This window comes from Vulpes lagopus, chromosome 4, assembly GCF_018345385.1.
Source record: "Vulpes lagopus strain Blue_001 chromosome 4, ASM1834538v1, whole genome shotgun sequence".
NCBI lineage: Eukaryota > Metazoa > Chordata > Mammalia > Carnivora > Canidae > Vulpes > Vulpes lagopus.
This window is the reverse complement of record NC_054827.1, coordinates 87,290,732-87,311,283: the sequence shown is the minus strand read 5'-3', so window position 1 is coordinate 87,311,283 and position 20,552 is coordinate 87,290,732. Positions and strand designations below refer to the sequence as shown.

General features: G+C 38.7%; 1 protein-coding gene and 1 pseudogene across 4 annotated transcripts in view; one reads left to right on the top strand and one right to left on the bottom strand.

The window, feature by feature from the left end:
- The first annotated feature begins 8,836 nt into the window (after positions 1-8,836).
- Positions 8,837-20,552, top strand: part of TENT2 (terminal nucleotidyltransferase 2) — a 68,871-nt gene continuing 57,155 nt past the window's right edge. For 2 of the 4 annotated variants that reach the window (XM_041752119.1, XM_041752116.1), the window contains exons 1-4: positions 8,837-8,973; positions 15,917-16,090; positions 16,295-16,384; positions 19,474-19,711. In XM_041752119.1, the coding sequence (XP_041608053.1) occupies positions 15,954-16,090; positions 16,295-16,384; positions 19,474-19,711 (465 nt within the window). In that variant the 5' untranslated portion in view covers positions 8,837-8,973; positions 15,917-15,953. Of the gene's footprint in view, positions 8,974-9,236; positions 9,367-11,083; positions 11,165-15,916; positions 16,091-16,294; positions 16,385-19,473; positions 19,712-20,552 lie in introns of those variants that run through there. The other 2 variants (XM_041752118.1, XM_041752117.1) reach the window with 2 other exon arrangements.
- On the bottom strand, positions 18,518-19,059 carry LOC121489292 (annotated as a pseudogene).

Here is a 20,552-nt window from a genome sequence, read left to right as displayed (position 1 = left end):
CTTTCTAGAATTTCGTTCAATCTTTTATTTCTCTAACTATAGAACATGTTTATAACCTAGTCTCCATTAATGAAATTCCATCCAGCTACCTCATGACTTTCATACACATCGCTGGGGGAACTCAGGATGTTTCTGCTCTGTTTTTAGAAGAGGTAGTGGCCTTTGGACCGATTATGAATTAAGAAAAAAATATGTAACAGGAATTTTCTTTTCCAAGTCCATTTTCTTTTTTTCTTTTTCTTTTTCTTTTTTTTTTTGTCCAAGTCCATTTTCAATTCTGCTGAAGGGAGTCAGTGAAACTTGGTAGTTAAGTGGTTAAAAACAACAGGCTTGGAAACAAACAAACCTGTTTGCCTCCCAGCTGTACTTTCAACTTCTGCCTGCCCTTGGACAAGTTACTTTCCAACTCTGATCCTCAGCTTTGTCATTAGTAAAACAGAGATAATAATAGAACTCGTTTCGTATAATTGTTTATGAGGAATAATTACATGCCATATACAAAGCGCTTTGCATTCCATTTAGTCAAGCAATACTTATTGAGCACTAGAAATGTGCCAGGCACTCCGCCAAGCTCCTGTCCAACTCAGGACTGTTCTTTTTCTTCCCTCAAATTTTTATCTAACTTCCATTCCATCAGGTCTCAGTTTATTTTTTTTAAGACTTTATTTATTTATTCACGAGAGACACAAGGGTCTCAGTTTAAATTGCACTTTCTCATAAAAAACTTCTGTGTTAGTTCAGATCCTCCAAGAAGCTAATGCCAAGACAGGATTAGACATGCAAGAGATTTATTAGAGGAGATTTCTGTGAAAGAAAAAGAGAAGGAAGAAAGAAGCAGGGAGAGACTCAGATTCCAATGCAAGTCTGACATCTGTTGAAGGAGAGGAAGAAGGAAGGAGAATTGGGTAGAAAAAGATTGCAGTACTGTCTAAGAAAGTTTTAGTTTGGCCATCAGGGAATTTCTGAGCCAGAATTGCCCATTAGAGGAGTCCTGTGTCCTGCAGGAATGGGCTGGCACTAGCATCTCTGCTGTGCTCAGTTATTGGCTGGTTGAGGTTCACAAGAGGCATAGGTTCAGCTTCAGGTGTGCTGGATCTGGAGAGGCAGTCGTTGGAGTTGTCAGTCAACTACGCTCCTCACACAGGAGATCTCAGGAGTGCATGTCCGTAGCCCTCATACTTCCATATGGGTTGGAACCCCAGTCAGTTGCTGTTACAGAAGCATGTATTTTCCTTTTCTCTGTTACTACCATACACATCAAATTTTGTTTTCTAAATCTGTGAAGGTTACTGTCTCTGAACTGTCAGCTATTTGAGGGTAGGGACTGCATCAGTCTTGCTTACCATTGCTTCCCCCAGATGCACAAGAGGTACCAGTTTTTTTTTTTTTTTTATAATAGTCACAGAGAGAGAGAGCGAGAGAGGCAGAGACACAGGCGGAGGAAGAAGCAGGCTCCATGCACCGGGAGCCTGATGTGGGATTCGATCCCGGGTCTCCAGGATCGCGCCCTGGGCCAAAGGCAGGCGCCAAACCGCTGCGCCACCCAGGGATCCCGAGAGGTACCAGTTGTAATGGCAGAGAACAGCTACAAAGTACAACAGTAGTCATTATTGTTACCCACTCTCTTCTGTTCTGCACAACAGCCACATCCAAATCAAAGCACTGCAGTCTCCTACTGCAATATAAATTGCAGATTTCAGTTTAATGTTGTTTTCTTTGGAGCATCTTTATTTCATTTTGTCTTGGGGAGAGGTTCCACTTTTACTTTTAACATACATTGAAGTGCAATCAAAAGTGGTGAGGTGTTGAAGATGGATTTTTGAATGTACTAAAGTATATTCACGCATAAGGAAATTGGAGCATTTAGTTTCCAGTTGTAAATTCTCTTCACTTCCTTAGGGGGTGGAATCTGAAGATCTTTCTTCTGGGCCCAGAAAGCTATCTGTGGAGACTGGTGATTGTCAGCTTATCTCTAAAATGACCTACTTCCTCACCCCTATCTCCTTTTCAGAAAGCAAAATTTTCATCAAATTTAGCAGAATGTGTTAGGGAGATAAGAATGGGGATGTAAGGTAATACAAAAGATGAAGGAACCTAGAAGTTGTAGTTGACCACACATCACGGAAGAGTTCAAGATACCCATCATATCAAATTAACAAGTACAGAACCACACTATCAAAAAGTCCTGAGTCCCTCAGACCTTGGGAAGGAGTTCCAGACACCTTGGGAAGGTGTTCCTGACTCCTTCCCAAAACTGGCGGTTGAGTTGGGGAGGGGACAGGGGGGAGGAGGCCTAGGATGCTGGAGTCGGGCTATCTAGACTCAGGGCTTATCTTTGGCATTATTTGTGGGACATTGAGCAAGTTGCTTGATTTCACTGAGACTTAGTTTTTTCACCTCTAAAGTGAAGATAATGAAAGTAGTAATCTTAGAGGCCTGTTAATCAGATTATAAGGGATCATTTTTGTAAAGTGCTTAGCAAGGTGTCTGGCCTATAGCAAGCTCCCAATAAATCTCTACTATCAATTCTCTGGACTTCCGCCTTACTCTGCTCCAGACATTTTCCAAATGTGACCATAGACAGTTTGAGGAGCCAGGAGGTCAAAATTATTTTTATAATAACAGTAAGGATTTATTTCTCTTTTTCATTGTTTTATCATTTGCTTTGGTAGTTCAAAAACAAATCGCTGTAGACCACAACATACTATTCACACCCATTATGGTGGCTATAATAAAAAAGATAGGAAATAACAAATGTTGGGAAGTATGTGGAAAGATTGGAATACTCATACACTGCTGATGGGGATATAATGATGAAGTCACTTTGGAAAAGAGTTGGCAGTTCCTCAAAAAATTAAACACAAGAGTTACCATATGACCTAGCAATTTCACTTCTAAGTATATACCTAAGATGATTGAAGATGTATGTTTAAACAAAAACATGAATGTTTATAGCACCATTATTCATGATAGCCAAAAAGTGGAAACAATCAAATGTCCATCATCTGATGAATGGATAAACAAAATGTGGTATATCCACACAATGGAATATTGTGCTGGTTAATACTTTTTAAAAAAAATATTGTATTTATTTATTCATGAGAGACACAGAGAGATAGAGAAGCAGAGACTTAGGCAGAGGGAGAAGCGGGCTCCATGCAGGGAGCCCGATGTGGGACTCGATCCCTGGACTCCAGGATCACACCCTGAGCTGAAGGCAGATGCTAAACAGAATGTTGAGCAGCATCCCTGGCTTCTGGTCATTAGATGTCAGTAGCAACCACCCCCAGTCCCAAGTTATGACAACCCAAGATGTTTCTGGACATTGCTAAATAGCCTCTGGGGGCAAAATCACCTTCAGTTGAACACCTTTGCACAAATCAATAGTCCTTGTATTCTTTACTGTCATTCTCTTGCTGTTTTAAAAAAAATTACAACTTTAATTAAGAATGTTCTTAATGAAGCTGTAAAAATTATTAATTCTAATGGCTACTGACCCTTGAATTCACATTTTAAAAATATTCTGCTTAAAAAAAATAAGAAGTATTCATAAGTTACTTTTGTTACAAACTAAAGAACTATAATTGTCTCTTGGAGAGAAACTGTGGGATTGAGTTGCAAGCTGAACTAACTTCTTTTAATATTATGGAACGCCATTTTTATTAAAATATCTATTGACAGACAAACTGGTTAATTAGACTTGGGTATTTGACAAATATTTTCTCAAAAATAAATGAAATGGAACCATCAGTTCAAGGAAAACAAACGATATTTGTTGTCATTGATATAATTGAGCTTTCAAGAAAATAAACTGTGAAAGTTGCCTCATCACTGTGATCTTGACAGCTTCCAAATACTTAGATTCTTCTGATGAGATTGGAAGTGATATTAACAAATGGGATATTTTGATAGCGTAGGATGAAACATGTCAACATTTTGAAGATCTGCATAACTCAATGAACCGATATTTCCAATTGACCCCTGTGGGATTTTAAAATTGTGCATAGTTTAAAAGATTCACTTAAAGTGCAACATGGACCAAAAGATTTTTCTGTTTAAAAAATTTTTAATAGCTTGTTTAAGATATAATTGACTCATAATCAGCTGCACATTTTTACACATGCATACACACATGAAACTATTACAACAATCAAGATAGTTAACATGAGTAGAGCTCTCAACTGTTTCCTTGTACTCCTTTGCAATCTCTCCCTTCTGGCCTTCTCAGCCCTCTGCCCCCAGCTATCATTTTTCAGACTACCATGGACTTCTTTTTTCTCCCTAAAGATTGGTTTTCATGTTCTAGAATTTCATATAAAGGAGATCATACAGTATGCACTATTTTTTTCCCAATTTCTGTCACTGATATAATTGAGATTAATCCACGTTGCTTTACATATCAATAGTTAATTTCTTTTTATTCTCGGTAATATTCCATTGTATGGATATTGTGATTGTTCATTCACTTATCTGCTGACAAACATTTGTGTTGTTTCCAGTTTTTGCCTATTATGAACATAATTGCTATGAACGTTTGTGCACAAGTCTTTGGGTGAACATATGTTTTTGTTTCTTTTGGATAAATACCTGGGAGTATAATGTCTGGAAAATGTAAATATACATTTAACTTTTTAAGAAATTGCCTCTTTTCCAAAGAGGTTGTACATTCCCATTAGTGGTTATGAGAGTTCCAATCACTCCACATTCTAAACAACAGTTGGTGTGGCTGGTCTTTTTAATTTTACCATTAAGTAGGTAGGTAGTACTATTTCATTGTGGTTTTATTTTCTCTAATGCCTCATAATATTGGATATCTTTTCATGTGCTTATTTCTCATTCATATAACTTCTTTGGTGAAGTGTCTATTCAAACTTTATGCCCATTTGTTTATTGGGTTACTTAATTTCTTCTTATTGAGGTAGGAGAGTTTTTCGGGTTTTTTTTTTTTCTGTGCTTTTTTGAGGTACAAGAGATTTAAAAAATATACATTCAGGGTGCAAGCTCTTTACTAGATATATGATTTGCAAATACTTTTTTCAGTTTTGGCTAGTCTTTTCATTTTCTTAGTGTCCTGAGAATAAATGCTTAATTTTGATGAAGTTCAGTTCATTACTTTTTGTCATTTAAGGATAGTGCTTTAGGTATCATACCCAAGAAATCTTTGTCTAGCCTAAGGTCACAGATATTTTTCCTCTAGAAGTTGTAAGTTTTATGTTTAGACCTATGATCCATTTTGTGTTTTCACGTGTTATTTTATTCATTCATTCATTCACTCATTTATGCCTATGAATACTCACATGTTTGAGTATTAGTGAAAAATCTTTCTTTTTTCCCACTGAGTGCCTTTGTTGAAATGAATAATTTTGGCACTTTTTAAAAAAACTCTGTTCAGTTTTGTCAATCTTTTTTTTTTACACCAATATAATCTGGCTTAATGTAGCTTTATAGTAAATATCGAAATCAGATAGTGTAGTGTAAGTTCTCCAAGTTTGTTCTTCACTCTCAAAGTTGTTTTGGTTGTTCTAGGTCCTTTGCATCTCCATATAAATTTTAGAATTCTTTTGTCAATTACAAAAAAAAAAAAAAAAAAAAAAGCGCGTGCTGGGATTTTGATTGAGATTGTGTGAATCTACAAATTTGTGGGAGAACTGACATTTTTACAGTTTTGAGTCTTCTGAACCATGAACATGGTATATCTTGCTGTTTGTGTTGTCTTTTCTTAAAAAAAGATTTATTTAGCGATGTCTGGGTGGCTCAGCGGTTGAGGGTCTGCCTTCATTGGCTCAGGGCGTGACCCCAGGGTCCCAGGATGGAGTCCCACATCGGGCTCCCTGAATGGAGCCTGCTACTCCCTCTGCCTGTGTCTCTGCCTCTCTATGTGTCTCTCATGAATAAATAAAATATTTAAACAAACAAACAAACAAAAAGATTTATTTATTTTAGGGTGAGAGTGTGCATACATTCATGAGTGGGGAGAGGGGCAGAGGGAGAGAACCCTCAAGCCGACTCCCCAGCTGAGTGCAGAGAAGGACTCACTAACTTCATCAAGACTGCAGGATATAAAAATCAATATACGAAGCCAACTGTATTTGTCTTCTATTAATACTGTGCAATCTGAAATTGAAATTTAAAATACCATTTAAAATAGCATCAAAAATATGAAATACATCAGGGTAAATTTGATAAAAGACATTCGCCGGAATATCTGTACACTGAAAATACAAAATATGCTGAGAGAAATTTAGGAAGACACAAACATGTGGGGCGCCTGGATGGTTTAGTCAGTTAAGCATGGGACTCTTGGTTTTGGCTCAGGTCATGATCTCTGGGTGGTCAGATTGAGCCTTGCTTGGCTCCATGATCAGTGTGGAGTCCTCTTGGGATTCTCTTCCTCTTCCTCCGCCCCTCCCCCTGCTTGTGTATGCGCAAGCCCTCTTCCTCCCTCTCTCTCTCTAAAATAAATACATCTTAAAATACATGTATATTTTATATCTTTTATCTTTTACCTCTTTTATCAAGATATATATATGTCAAAACTACGAAAAGGCTGAGTGGCTATATTTACATCAAAGTACACTTTAGAGCAAAAAATATTACTAGGAGTAAAGAGGTTTTATAAAGTGGACCATTCTTATAAAATGGATCATTTCATAAAATACTTTTTGGTCAGCTTCATTATGGATAAATTCATCTAGATAACAGAACAATTATAAATGCAAAAAAGCTTAGGCAACTAACAGCAGAATTTAAAATACATGGAGCAAAACTCACAGAACACGCAGAATTAGAAGAAGCCATAATTATAGAGTTCAATACTCCTCTCTTAATAATTAATAGGATAAATAGACGGAAAATCCGTATATTTTAAATCCCCCAGGATTTAAAAGATTTGAACGGTATCAACAAACTTGATGTGATTGACATTTGTAGGACATTTTACCCGGCAACTGTGGAATACACATTCACCTTAAATGCACACTGAATATTTATCAAGACAGACCATATTCTGGGTCACAGAATAAGTCTCAATAAATTGAAAATGATTCAAATTATGCAAAGTATGTTATCAGATTAGAATGGAACTAAATTAGAAATCAGCAACAGAAAGATGTCCGAAAAATTTCTCAATTTTTGGAGACTGCATAACACACTAATAATCCATGGGTCAAAGAAAGAAATATACAGGGAAATTAGGAAGTATTTTGAAATGAAGGAAAAGGAGAACATATTAAAATGCGTGAGATAGGGATCCCTGGGTGGCGCAGCGGTTTGGCGCCTGCCTTTGGCCCAGGGCGCGATCCTGGAGACCCGGGATCGAATCCCACGTCGGGCTCCCGGTGCATGGGGCCTGCTTCTCCCTCTGCCTGTGTCTCTGCCTCTCTCTCTCTCTGCGTGACTATCATAAATAAATAAAAATTAAAAAAAAATGCGTGAGATGTAGTTAAAGCGATACTGTGGGGACACATCCCACCAAATGCTTATATCACAAAAGAAGAAAACATCTACCATCAGTGATCTCAGTTTCCGAGTTAAAAAACCAGCAGATAAAGAAAATACACCTTAAAAATAAAAGAAAGTAGAAGAAAGGAAATAAACCTAGGAGCAGAAATGAAAACAGGGCGAAAAAATAGGAAAGCGAAAGACGACGTGGGGATGCGAGATCAGGCAAGTTGATAAGAGCGATCAGGAGAAAAGATGACACCAATTACCCGTTTCGGAAAAACGGGAAATTCTTCTGTAGGTGTCCAAGGAAAATAAAGGAATATGGTTAGAAGGTTGACATCGACTAATCCCGACAAGTCATTTTCACGACTATTAAAGCTCCTTCCAGAGCAAATACTAGGTATTTGTTGAATAAAGGAGTATCAGCTATTATTACCAGCAGGGAGCCGAGCCCAGGCCCCTCCCCTCCCCCACCCCCGGCCGCGGTGGAAAAGCCTAACAGCTCGGCGCTCACACGCCACGGAAAAATGGGTCGGGGAAAGACTTTTTTTTTTTTTTTAGATTTTATTTATTTAACCATGAGAGACCCAGAGAGAGGGAGAGAAAGGCCGAGGGAGCAGCAGGCTGCACGCGGGGAGCCCGACGCGGGCCTTGATCCTGCGACCCGGGGGTCAGGCCCTGGGCCACAGGCGGCGCTAAATCGCGGGGCCGCCCGGGCCGCCCAGGCGCAGACGGTCGGAGGAGGAGACGCGCGCATCGCGGCGGCGCCCGAGCCCTCCGCGACCCCGCCGCCCCGGGCGTCCGGCCCCACGTCCGGCGCCCACCGCCGCCGAGCCTCCCCCGCCTTCGCCGCGGGCTGCCCAGCCAGGCGCCTGCGCACTGCAGCCGCGCCGCGGGAGGGGGCGAGGCGGCCGCCGGAAGTGTGACCCCTGGCTCCCCGCGCGCGGTTCGCATCCGGGGTCGTGGCGGCCTTCCGGGGGCTCCTGACAGGGCTTCGTACGCCGATTTCTCGGCGACTTTCGGGTCTTCCGCTTCTTGCTCCCGCCCCGCACTCGCCACACGCTGGCCGGCCCTGAGTTCCTCCGGAGTCGCTCCTCCCCGGCCGCCGAGCGCGGGGTTTAGCTCGCGGGCCGGGCCTGCTGCGGCTGGAGGGGGGCGCCCGCCGCGCGCGCCGAGCCCTCGCTGCTCGGGCCGTGGGCCGTGGGCCGTGGGCCCTGGGCGGGCAGCGCCGGTCGGCCCGGCAGCCCTCCCCCGGCTCCCCTGTGAGTTAGCGGCCTTCGGAACGGGACGCAGTCGGGGAGGCCGGGCCGGGCGGGGCGGGGCGGGGGCTCCTCCTGCAGCCGCGCGGCGCGGCTCCCGGGACGGCTCGGACTCGCGCGGCCGCCGGGCTGCTGCGCTCCGTGGGAGAGGCGGGCCGCCGCCTCGGCCGGCTCGCTGCCCTTCCGCGCGCCCCGCTCTCGGTCTAGGGCCTCGGGAGGAAGAGTGTCCGGGACCCCTGCGCGGTGTTTCAGAGGGCGCTGAGCTGCCGAGGTGAGTGTCTGCGTCGAGGACTCGAAATCTGAGACGTGTGTTCGGCGGGGCCTCGGTTCTTGGTCTGGCGGTAGGTGCGAGGGGGCTCTCGGCGTCGTGCCGCCCCTCGCGGTGACGCCCTGTCCGGAGGCGAGCCGGGGCCCGCGCCGGGGGGGGGGGGGCGAGCGAGGGGGGGCGGGGGGCCGAGCCCGGGGGCCCGTGTGCGTCGGCCCAGGGCCCCCTCTGGTTCTCCGCCGTCCAGCCCTTTGTCTAAAGTGGCACTTCTTGCCAGTAGGGTGAACGGAAAGGAAACGCGCTGTAAAACTTAGGCTGAATCGGAACTTGTTAACCGGCGATAGTGATTTTGGGGAGGGAAGATCATAACTGAACACGACATCTGTGTGTGTATTACTGGTAACGTAGTATTTCTGTGAATAGTGTCTTGTATGTTGTTTTGCTACAAGGTTTTTTTTTTTTTTGATTTTTTTTTGATTTTATTATTTTTTTGAGAGCAGAGAGGCAGAGGGAGAAGCGGACTCCCCGCTGAGCAGGGAGCCCGATGCGGGATCGTGACCTGAGCCCAAGGCAGCCCCCAGATGCCCTCCTACACGCTCTTTTTTTTTTTTTTTTAAAGATTTATTTATTTATGAGAGAGAGAGAGACAGAGACAGAGACACAGGAGGAGGGAGAAGCAGGCTCCACTCAGGGAGCCCGACGCGGGACTCGATCCCGGGACTCTGGGATCACGCCCTGGGCCGAGGGCAGGCGCCAAACCTCTGAGCCACCCAGGGATCCCCCTCCTACACGCTCTTAATTTGTACAGCCAAGAGGCTCATAGTGGCCAATAATAGTGACATAATTTTGTTGATGTGTTAGCCCCAATGATGTCTAGTCCGGAAATGCCCCCATAATATTGGCTTTATATGAAACAGGCCATTTACCAGTCATTTAAGAAGTGTCTGTTTTAAACCACATGACAAGACTAATGTTTAGCTCTTGGATGGATCTAATTCTTTTTTTATATATATATATATAAATTTATTTTTTGGTGTTCGGCTCTAATTCTTAATAAAAAGGAATGTCCTTTTGAAAGCCTTCAGATAGTTTTGGCAACGGGTGAGCAGGATTTAGGAATTGGGACTTTTTGGATTGTGGAGAAAAGTGAGTTTAGGAGATCAGAGGCGTAGGCGTTTGGACACAGTGGGCAGATGACTTGGTTTAGATGCCACAGTTCTGGCTTTTGACTTTTATCCTAGGAGATTCTGCTTTCCGGGAAATCCTAGGATGAAGGATTTATGTAACCTTGAAAGTTCTCTGATTGTGGAGGAGAGGTCAGGTTTCGGAGAGAAATTCCAGGTTGTGAGTTACAGGAGCAAATACTGTGTCAGTAGGAATTACTTTGTAAACTACTCTTATACAGCCCGTGGCTCTCATGTATGATTATTTACAAGTAAACCTGTGTAATTTCCCATTCTGTCAGCCTTAGTCAAGAAGCAACTTTTAAGGTTCTTTCCTTAAGACAAGAACCAAATCCAACAGTTTTTAAAACACTTCAGAAGTTCTTAGATTATACTATTTTATAGTCCTATACATATTGAGAAACTGATAACTCTTGAGCTAAGAAGAACAGGATACCACCAATATCTGGATTTTATTTATCATGAAGTTATATCTGCTATTTACCGCAGTTAACACGGACTAGCATTTTATGTAGATTATTATGGAGACTTAGTGAAGAAGCCTTTCATTCAGAATAAAGAAAAAAAATTAAGATTTTGTGGAGGTCTCCTTAATTCTGCTGTGGTAATAGGTTTGCTGGATTTTTTACTCTAAAACTAGAGTCTGTTTAGAAGTGATCCCTTATAATGTATGACAGGTTATTATTTTTGGGTTATTTTAGATTATTCATCAAAATCAGTGTTGAAAGGTATTAGAAAAAATATTAGAAGGAGTCGAAATTACTGGACTTTGAGCTTACTTCCTTATCTCTGGATGGTCATGCAGGATGCCTAGGCTGTGGAGCATTGAATTCTGTTGGTTAATTTCCGTAGGCATGATCCTACTGTGAAAGCTGGCCTAGTTAAGAGCCAGACTTGAGGGCCAAGATTCATAATGAGGAGAACCTGACAGATACGTGGTTGTGGAGGGACTGCAAAAGCTTCATTGCTTATCTGGAAATTTGGGATAGGCTGAACTAGATATCTGTCTTAAGGTAAACTTTTGGCCGTGTAATCATTGTAAGCTTTTAAGCCTTGGATAATTTGGTCATTAGCTTTGTAGAGTACTACTGGGCCACAATACATCTTTTGACTAGTTTGGATCTTAATATGTCATGGAATAAGAAATAAGGTGGAGTCTGGGCTGACATGTCATTTTGGGTCTAAAAGTCTCAGTATATGTGGATAGGACTTTATATGGGCCCAGAGGAAAAACACAAGCATATAATCTGTAGATGTAAACAAAGTGTCTAGAATTTTAACTGTGAACTGATTTAAATAAATCTGAAAGTAGAACATTTTAATTTTAGCTCTTCTGAATATAAATTCCTTCCCTTGTTTGATGAGATCTATAGTATTTATATTCCAACAAAATGAAATATCAAGCAAAATTCATTTTAATGAATTATATTTAATGTCATTTTCTCATGAATCTTATGATAAGGTTTATGTTTTATGAGAGTTTGGGTCAGGGAAGCAGAATAAAGAAGGCCAGGAAAGAAAAGAGCGTGAACCTGGGCAAGGGTAGAACAAGTCTTTGATTGCATGTCTTGAATCTTGCTTTCTGTGATTGAGTTTTTAATAAGGGGTTGTCTGGAATCCTGCATGGTTCAAGATAATTTGTTTCCTCTGAGCAGTGAAAATCAGTGAGTACAGCTTAGCAATTATGATAGGATTGATTTTTTTTTTTTTTAAACTCTGCAATAGGAAGTACAGACCTGTTGTTGAAAAGAGTTGATAAATTCTTTTCTGGAGGTAACACCTTGTCTCTTGTTCAGATTAGGGAGTTGGGCATTTTGGATGAGATCTCATGGTGTCCTAAGACTCTTGTTCACAATCCATTATGAACCCTGGACTGGTGAATCTCATTATCTGTGGGCAGTCTCAGGAATTTTAATCTTAAAAAATTGAAAGAAGAACAAAATTTGTATGAGTGATTTATTAGTTTCTTCCCAGATCTTTGTCTTCTTTCTTGTTTTCTCCTGCTTCAATTTTTCCACCCAACTGGTCTCAATACCTAGACGTAGCTACCATTTCTTTTAGCTGCTTAAGTGTTATTTTCTTCTTTTGTCCTAAAAAAAACCCCAAACAAACAAAAAAACTTAAACCTTCTATTACTTGTTTTTAAAATTGACATCTACCAAAAATGAGGAATTAGCACCTTTATATGCCCTCTTTTATCATTAAATTGTGATGTACAGGGCAGCTCTGGTGGCTCAGCGGTTTAGCACCTCCTTCAGCCCAGGGCATGGAGACCCGGGATCAAGTCCCACATCAGGCTCCCTGCATGGAGCCTGCTTCTCCTCTGCCTGTGTCTCTGCCTCTCTCTGTGTCTCTCATGAATAAATAAATAAAATCTTTAAAAAAAAATGTGATGTACATGAATATGTAAATACATGTAATATATAGGATGTATAATCCTTAAATATATGTAATAAATGATATATAATGAACATATAACATTTTTTTTAAACTAGTATGAGTTATTGTGAGAACCAGATAGGTAATGATTATATTTCCTTTTTTATGTGACTTTTTGAGAGTTTTTTGTTGCTCTTGTTTGTTTAGTCATTTCCTTTTAACTTGCCACTTTTCTGTTCCTATGAGTATTTCTGCTCTGTTAGCAGAACTTTGTGGTCAGATATATCAAGTAATCTGCCAGTAAAGTTTTAAGTGTTTTTTTTCCCTTGGCTATCTTCTTGAAACCCTTTATCCTATTGGCTCTAACTTAAGCTGGTAGCTTCCCTTCACCATCATTCTGGGGAATTTACTTTGTCTCTGCTGTACAGAGCACATCTCCCTTTTCGTGGATCCCAGGTTTTGTTTTGTTTTTTTGATACCCTACATGTCTGAACATGTTTGTTTGTTTGTTTTTCTCCCTTGCCTTGATATTATAGTTGGGTATGGAATTAGAGCTTGAGAGCATTTCCTTCAGAGACTTGAAAGCACAGACTTCATTGTCTTATGGTTACAGTTTCTGCTGTTGCTAATAAGGAATTTAAAGACATTTTGATTGTCAGCTTTTTATTTATAACATTTTACTTTTCTGTAATGTTTCATAAGCTTCTTTTTCCTAACGTTCTGAAATTTCACCATAATATATCTTGGTATATACACACACACACACACACACACACATATATATATATATATATCTTGGTATACACACACACACATATATATATATATATATATATATATATATATTTTTAATGTACTTTGTGCTCATAAGGTCCTTTAATTCTCAGGATTGGCTTTCTTTGGTTTCCTTTTCTTTGCTTTCTCTCTTCTACAGGAACTCCCATTATGTTGGATATTGGACCATATAGTTTGATTCTCTTATGTTTATTATCTTACTGTCCTGCCTTCTTTCTGCCCTCCACCTGTTTTTCCTTTTTTTTTTTTCTAAGAGATTTCCTCAGTGTTATATTCTATTTTTTTTTAAATTTTTTTTTTAAATTTTTATTTATTTATGATAGTCACAGAGAGATAAAGAGAGGCAGAGACACAGGCAGAGGGAGAAACAGGCTCCATGCACCGGGAGCCTGATGTGGGATTCGATCCCGGGTCTCCAGGATCGCGCCCTGGGCCAAAGGCAAGCGCCAAACCACTGCGCCACCCAGAGATCCCCTATATTCTATTTTTTTTTTTTTTTAAATCTTTTTTTTTTTTAAATGAGGATGCTCTTTATTTTATTTTATTTTTTTAATTTTTTTTTAAATTTATTTATGATAGTCACAGAGAGAGGGAGAGAGGCAGAGACACAGGCGGAGGGAGAAGCAGGCTCCATGCCCCAGGAGCCCGATGTGGGATTCGATCCCGGATCTCCAGGATCGCGCCCTGGGCCAAAGGCAGGCGCCAAACCACTGCGCCACCCAGGGATCCCCCCTATATTCTATTTTTTTATTCAGTACTTCTGCTTTCAATTTTGTAATTTCCAAGAGGCTTTTCTGGTTTTTAAATAATATATTCCTGTTTTTCTTTTAAAGATTTATTTATTAGAGAGAGAGAGAGAGAGAAAATGTGTGAGCAGGGGGAGGGGCTGAGGGAGGGATTCCAGATTCTGTGCTGAGTGTGGAGGCCAGTATGGGCAATTAGTTTATGACCCTGAGATCACAACCTGAGCTGAAATCAAGAGTCTTTTGGATGCTCAACTGACTGAGCCACCCAGGCGCCCTGAAATAGCATATTCTTGTTATATGAATGCAGTGTTTTTTAAATTAATTGTGAATTTTTTTGGTTTTAATTTGTTTTTGGCATTGTTTTTGTTTATTCCTTGATCTTTTTTTCTAATAGTGATCATGGATGTTTATATTAAGTGAGAGGTACTAGAAATCTAATTGAAAATTCTGTGTGCGTGAGTGGGCAGTTCAGTAGTAGGCTTCACTGTAGGTTGTTAGCGGGCTTAACTTTTCCTTGGTGGAAAACTGTTACTATATTATAGGTTCTTCGGTTACTGTATTATGTGGTTTCTTTCTCAGTTATTCCATAGATGGATTTTCTAATTGCCTGTGTTGGGAAGGATCCTGTTTTCACTTTTGTTGAATTTACTTAATTCTTGCTTTCAGTTTGTTACCTTAACCTATTCTTTGTAAGTTTATAGCCTTTTGGAATCAGTCATTGCAAAGTATAAATATCTTATCTCTTGCCTGGTCATTGAACAGTTCTGATTGCTTTGTACAGTAGCTCCCCCTTATCCACAGGGGAGATAGTCCAAGATCCCCAGGGGATGCCTAAAACTGTGGATACTACCTAGCCTTATATATAATGTTTTTTCCATATATATATGTACCTTTAATAAATTTTAATTTGTGAGTTACGCATAACAACTAATAAGAAAAGATTAGCAACAACTAATAATAAAGTAGAACAGTTATAACAATATGCTGCAATTAAAATTTTATGAATGTTGTCTCTCAGAATATCTTCTACTATATTCATCCTTTATGTGATGATGTAGATGAGATGAAGTGAGGTGAATGATATGTATATTGTGACATAGTGTTAGGCTACTATTGACTTAAGGATATGTCAGGAGGATTATCTACTTCTGGGCTGTGGCTGACTGCAGATAGCTGAAACCACATAAAATGAAATCGTGGATAACGGGGGACTGTTATGTATAAATTTTCCCCATTGCTCTGGAACAAGGTCTCTTTTATTATATGTGTTTTATATAAGTTTTTCATACTTTGAAGAGAATCTCAGATTTTTAGGGTTAGGCAATACAGATTCCTTCCCTGGTTTGAGCATATCTTTAAGAAAATCTGTAAGATCTATATCCTAGGAATCAGGTTGTCATTTTATGGCTTTTACCTTTAAATAAATTAGATTGGGTATAAACATAAGAATCTGTATGGCTTTTTAAAATGTCTGTATTGGGTGGTTTCTTTTGTATTATCACAGTATGTGGTAATAACTTGATTTCTAAAAGATCTGTTGATATTAGAGTAAATTCATTACTCTAAATAAGAAACTTGTATGTATTTTACTATCATTTGAATAATAATATTCTTTTTTTTGAATAATATTCTTAATCTAGATTTAAAACTCATTATTAGCAAGTTCTTTGTTACCTATAGTGGGACTTAGCGATGTGTTTAAATTTTTGAAATAACTGCAAACAAAATTCATAACTGATAACTAATTGCTTTAAATAGTAGTTACTTGTTAATAAAGAGTTCAGTAGTTAATAAGCAGTTCAATATTTTTAACATATAATAATTTGTTTTTAAAATCTATTCTAGGTAGAAGAATACATGTTCACTTTTAGTGAACAAGAGCATGTTCCCAAACTCAATTTTGGGTCGCCCGCCTTTCACCCCAAACCATCAACAGCATAATAACTTCTTTGCCCTGTCGCCAACTCTTTATTCACACCAGCAGCTTATAGATGCACAGTTCAATTTTCAGAATACAGAGTAAGTGTGGTGATATTTTGGTCCATATCATTTAAATTTTTTTTTCTACTTGGCAAAAACCCTTTTTATATGAAATATTTGAAGTTAAAATGTCATTGTCTTGTTTTCTTTTGATCGGTGAAATATTTAGTTTTTATGAAATTGTTTTTTATGTTTTTAAGGAAAAAATGTTTATTACTACTGTTCTTTATGTGTTTTTGGTAGCTTGTCAAGAGCTGTGTCTTTACAGCAATTGACATATGGAAATGTCAGTCCAATACAGACCTCAACTTCTCCATTATTTCGAGGAAGGAAGTAAGTATTTCTTACTTAATTATTTTAAATATTTAAAAAATTTTAGGGATATGTTTGTTGATTTATTCCTGCCATTGCAAATTTTAGATGGAATGAAGTTCTATTTTTTCAGAATACTACTTTTAATTGAGATAGTAACTAAAGTAGATGGTTTTCTGTATTAGTTTACTAGGGCTACTATAACAAAGTATAACACACTGGGTGACTTAAAGAACAGAACTTTATTTTCTCATAATTCTGGAGGCCAGAAGTCTAAGATCAAGGTGTTGGCAGGTTTGGTGTCTTCTGAGGCTTCCCTCTTTGGCTTGTAGATGGCTGCCTTCTCTGTCTCCTACATGGTCATGCCTTTGTGTTTTCTGTGTCCTGATCGCCTCTTGTAGGGATACTAGTCATATGGGATTAGGGCCTGCTTTTTTAAAATATATATAAAAAAAAATATATATATATATATATATATATATATATAATCATGAAAGACACAGAGAGAGAGAAAGAGAGAGAGGCAGAGACACAGGCAGAGGGAGAAGCAGGCTCCATGCAGGGAGCCCAAGGTGGGACTTGATCCCGGGACTCCAGGATCACGCCCTGGGCGGAAGGCAGGTGCTAAATTGCTGAGCCACCCAGGGATTCCCCAGGGCCTGCTTTAATGACACCATTATAACTTCTTTAAAGGCCAAATGCCCAAAACCACATTTTTGAGGTACTGGGTATTAGGGCTTAACCATAAAAATTTTGAGGGTATAATTTCAGCACATAATACCTTCTTTCTAGTAAAGTTTGCTATATGATTTATCTAAATCTTACATGGGTGAGGTTCCATAATATTTTAGTAAAAATTCTTGCATAACTTGAAGCTTTCTATAGAGAAGTCAGAGCCAATTAGTTTTAATCAATTAAAAGAAATGGATATATTACAAAGTAATTATAATAGAACTTTAGAGATGATTATTAAAATAAAATTTGGCAGTACTTGTAAAATACTGCTGTTTAAACCTGTATAAACATTCCATAACTATGTCCAATTAAAAATAACACTGAGAATTACTGATCACTCATGTAGTCAGCGTTGTTCTTAGGACTTTACAAATGATTAAATTTCACAACACTGAGATGTTATCCCTCTTCTGTTGAGAAAGATGAAGCACACAGAGGTTAAGCAACTAGTTAATTCAGGTGGAAGCACAACTCGGATGTAGGCAGTCTGGCTCTACATTCTCTGCTTAGACGCACTGTGAGTTCTTTGAAGTTGTTGTGGAAAACTATCTAGTGATGCTGAAAGTATTGACTTTATTCAGATTTTAACTTTTTTGAGATTGTGTGGATAGCTAACTTGTGAATCACAAATGAAAATAAATTCCATTGGCTCATAGTTAGACATATTTTAAAAACTAAAATTGGGATTCTCAGTAGAAGGTATTTAAAATTAAATCACTTTTATGTTAAAAGGTAGTAAATACACTCTCATGTTTTTAGCATTGTACATTTTTTACCTGTAAGTGAGAGTTCCACATATTTTACGGGTCAAGGAGGGAAGAATCAGTGTAATCCTAAAGGAGTTTTATAATAAAAACGTCAGGTAGCTATGACCCATAGAATTTTATAGCTTAAAAGAGATCAGACCATTTCCCGTGGTCTGAAGTATAATTTTTAATTATTTCCTTTTGTTTTTTTATTTTGAAAATTTTATACCTCCAGAAAACTTTAAAGAGCAGTACAATAATCCCCTGTATGCAGTTTACCTAGATTCATGAAAGTTTTGCTACATTTTTTTTTTTGCCTCTTGTTCTCTCTACCCCTACTTTTTTCCTAAACCATGTGAAAAAGTTGTAGATATCACTTCATTTTATCCCAGAGCACATTAGTATGTTCCTCCTAAGAACAAGGATATTCTCCTAATAACCAAAATACACTTTGTCATGCCAAGGAAGTTAACATTAATACATTACCATTATCTGAAATGCAATTTATTTTCATATTTCTTTAGTAGTTCATTGTCTTTAAGCTTTTTAATATAATCTTTTCAACTGATGAGCCAGAACTCATCAGGTGGATTTAAAGAGCCTATTTGTTTATTTACTTATTATTTTTTAAGTTTTATTTTTTTTTTTATTTTTTTATTTTTTTCAATCCTGAGGTCTTTTATTTTCTTTACAGTTATCATGCCATGAATTCATAGGGAATGGGTTCCAGCAGTTCAGGCTCCTTTCCATTGGTTCTCACAAAGTGTGCTTCTCTGGGTGGGGCAGGCTGGCGCTTCAGTTGGACCCAAGTACCTTTCTCTTTGGCTTCCTTCTTTTTCTGATCATTTTCCTTCACACGCTTCAGGAAGCTATCTCGGCTCTTTGAGTGTTTAATATGCTCAATGCGGACATTAATTCTCTTGGCAAGAATCTTGCCCTTAACTTGTTTGTTTACAACAATGCCAACAGCATGCTGAGTAACATTGTAGACCCTTCCAGTTTTGCCATGGTAACATTTGTGGGGCATTCCTTTTTGAACAGTGCCCATTCCCTTGATGTCCACAATATCACCTTTCTTATAGATTCACATGTATGTGGCCAAAGGAACAACTCCATGTTTTCTAAAAGGCCTAGAGAACATATAGCGGGTACCTCTCCTCTTTCCCTTTGTGTTGGTCATTTTGGCGAATTACTGGAAGATGGCGGTTCCGGCCGAAAGGCTAAGTTTTATTTTTAAGTAATCTCTACATCTAATGTGGGTTTGAACTCACAACCCCAAGATTAAGTCTCACGCTCTACTGCTGAGCCGGCCAGGTGCCCCTTAAAGAACTTTTATTATTAGTGTTTCTATGAAGATAAAAACATTGGGGTAGTTCAAATGTAGGAGACTAACCCTGATGTACATATGTAGTTTTTTAAAATAAACATTACTACTCATTTTTCCTAGGGTATTTTTTCTAAGGCATCTCTTATGTTCACAGTGAATATTTTAAGATTCCTATAGAGCTAATAATGTGGCCTTGCTGAAAGAGTCAGTATTGGTATTTGTTACTTATATATTTTTAATTTTTTCTGTTTGTTATTAGAAAGTTATATCTTTAATCACTAAGGTATATTGCTTGTTTTCAGGAGATTAAGCGATGAAAAAAACCTTCCTCTTGACGGTAAACGGCAACGTTTCCATTCACCCCACCAAGAACCAACTATAGTTAACCACATCGTGCCTTTATCAGGTGAAAGAAGATACTCAATGCCGCCATTGTTTCATACACACTATGTACCAGATATAGTCAGATGTGTTCCACCTTTTCGAGAAATACCATTTTTAGAACCTAGAGAAATCACACTGCCTGAGGCCAAAGATAAGGTAATAATAATGTAGATTTTAGTTTTAACTTTTGGGAAATTAATATAATGTACTGAAAACACTGGACATACCTAATGTTTTGGATTAAGTAGAATTTGCCTTTTTTTTTGCTCTGTTTAAACTATTCAGTTTTCTGTCTAAATTTGATTTTTAAATTTTTGTTAGCTGTTATTTTATGGAAGTGTAGCTTTCATATCAGGAAATTATATTTTCTCTGATTTATAAAAATCTAGATTAGAGCTCAGAACATTTGATTTCTTAGTTTAGAAAACTCTGTTATTATTTTTATTATAGAGAAACACATTTTCATATGGTTATTGTAATAAAGTGCCAAAAAGCATTTTCTTTTGGGATTTTTGTGTTTGTCATGAGGTTTTTGAATGTCAAAAATAGAGAATCCAGGTGTCACTGAAAGACTAATATATTTAGAGTGATATGATGAAGAAAGATTTATCAGAAACATTATTTGTGAAAAACATTTCAAATAAATGAAGCTGTTTAAAAATTTTTGGAAAATGACATTATCAGGCTTAGGGAACAATGAGTTATTTAACATTAATATTAATGTTAAATTAATAACATTAATACTCCCCACCCCCCAATTCTAGGTTATTTAGAAGAGTTTGTAATGTAAATATCTGTGTTCTCTTGGCTTGTCTATAGCTAATATTTGCTGTTTTTGCATTTTCTGTTTTTTTTTTTTTTTTAAGATTTTATTTATTTATTCATGAGAGACAGAGAGAGAGAGAGAGAGGCAGAGACACAGGTAGAGGGGGAACCAGGCTCCATGCATGGAGCCTGATGTGGGACTCGATCCCAGGTCTCTAGGATCACGCCCCGG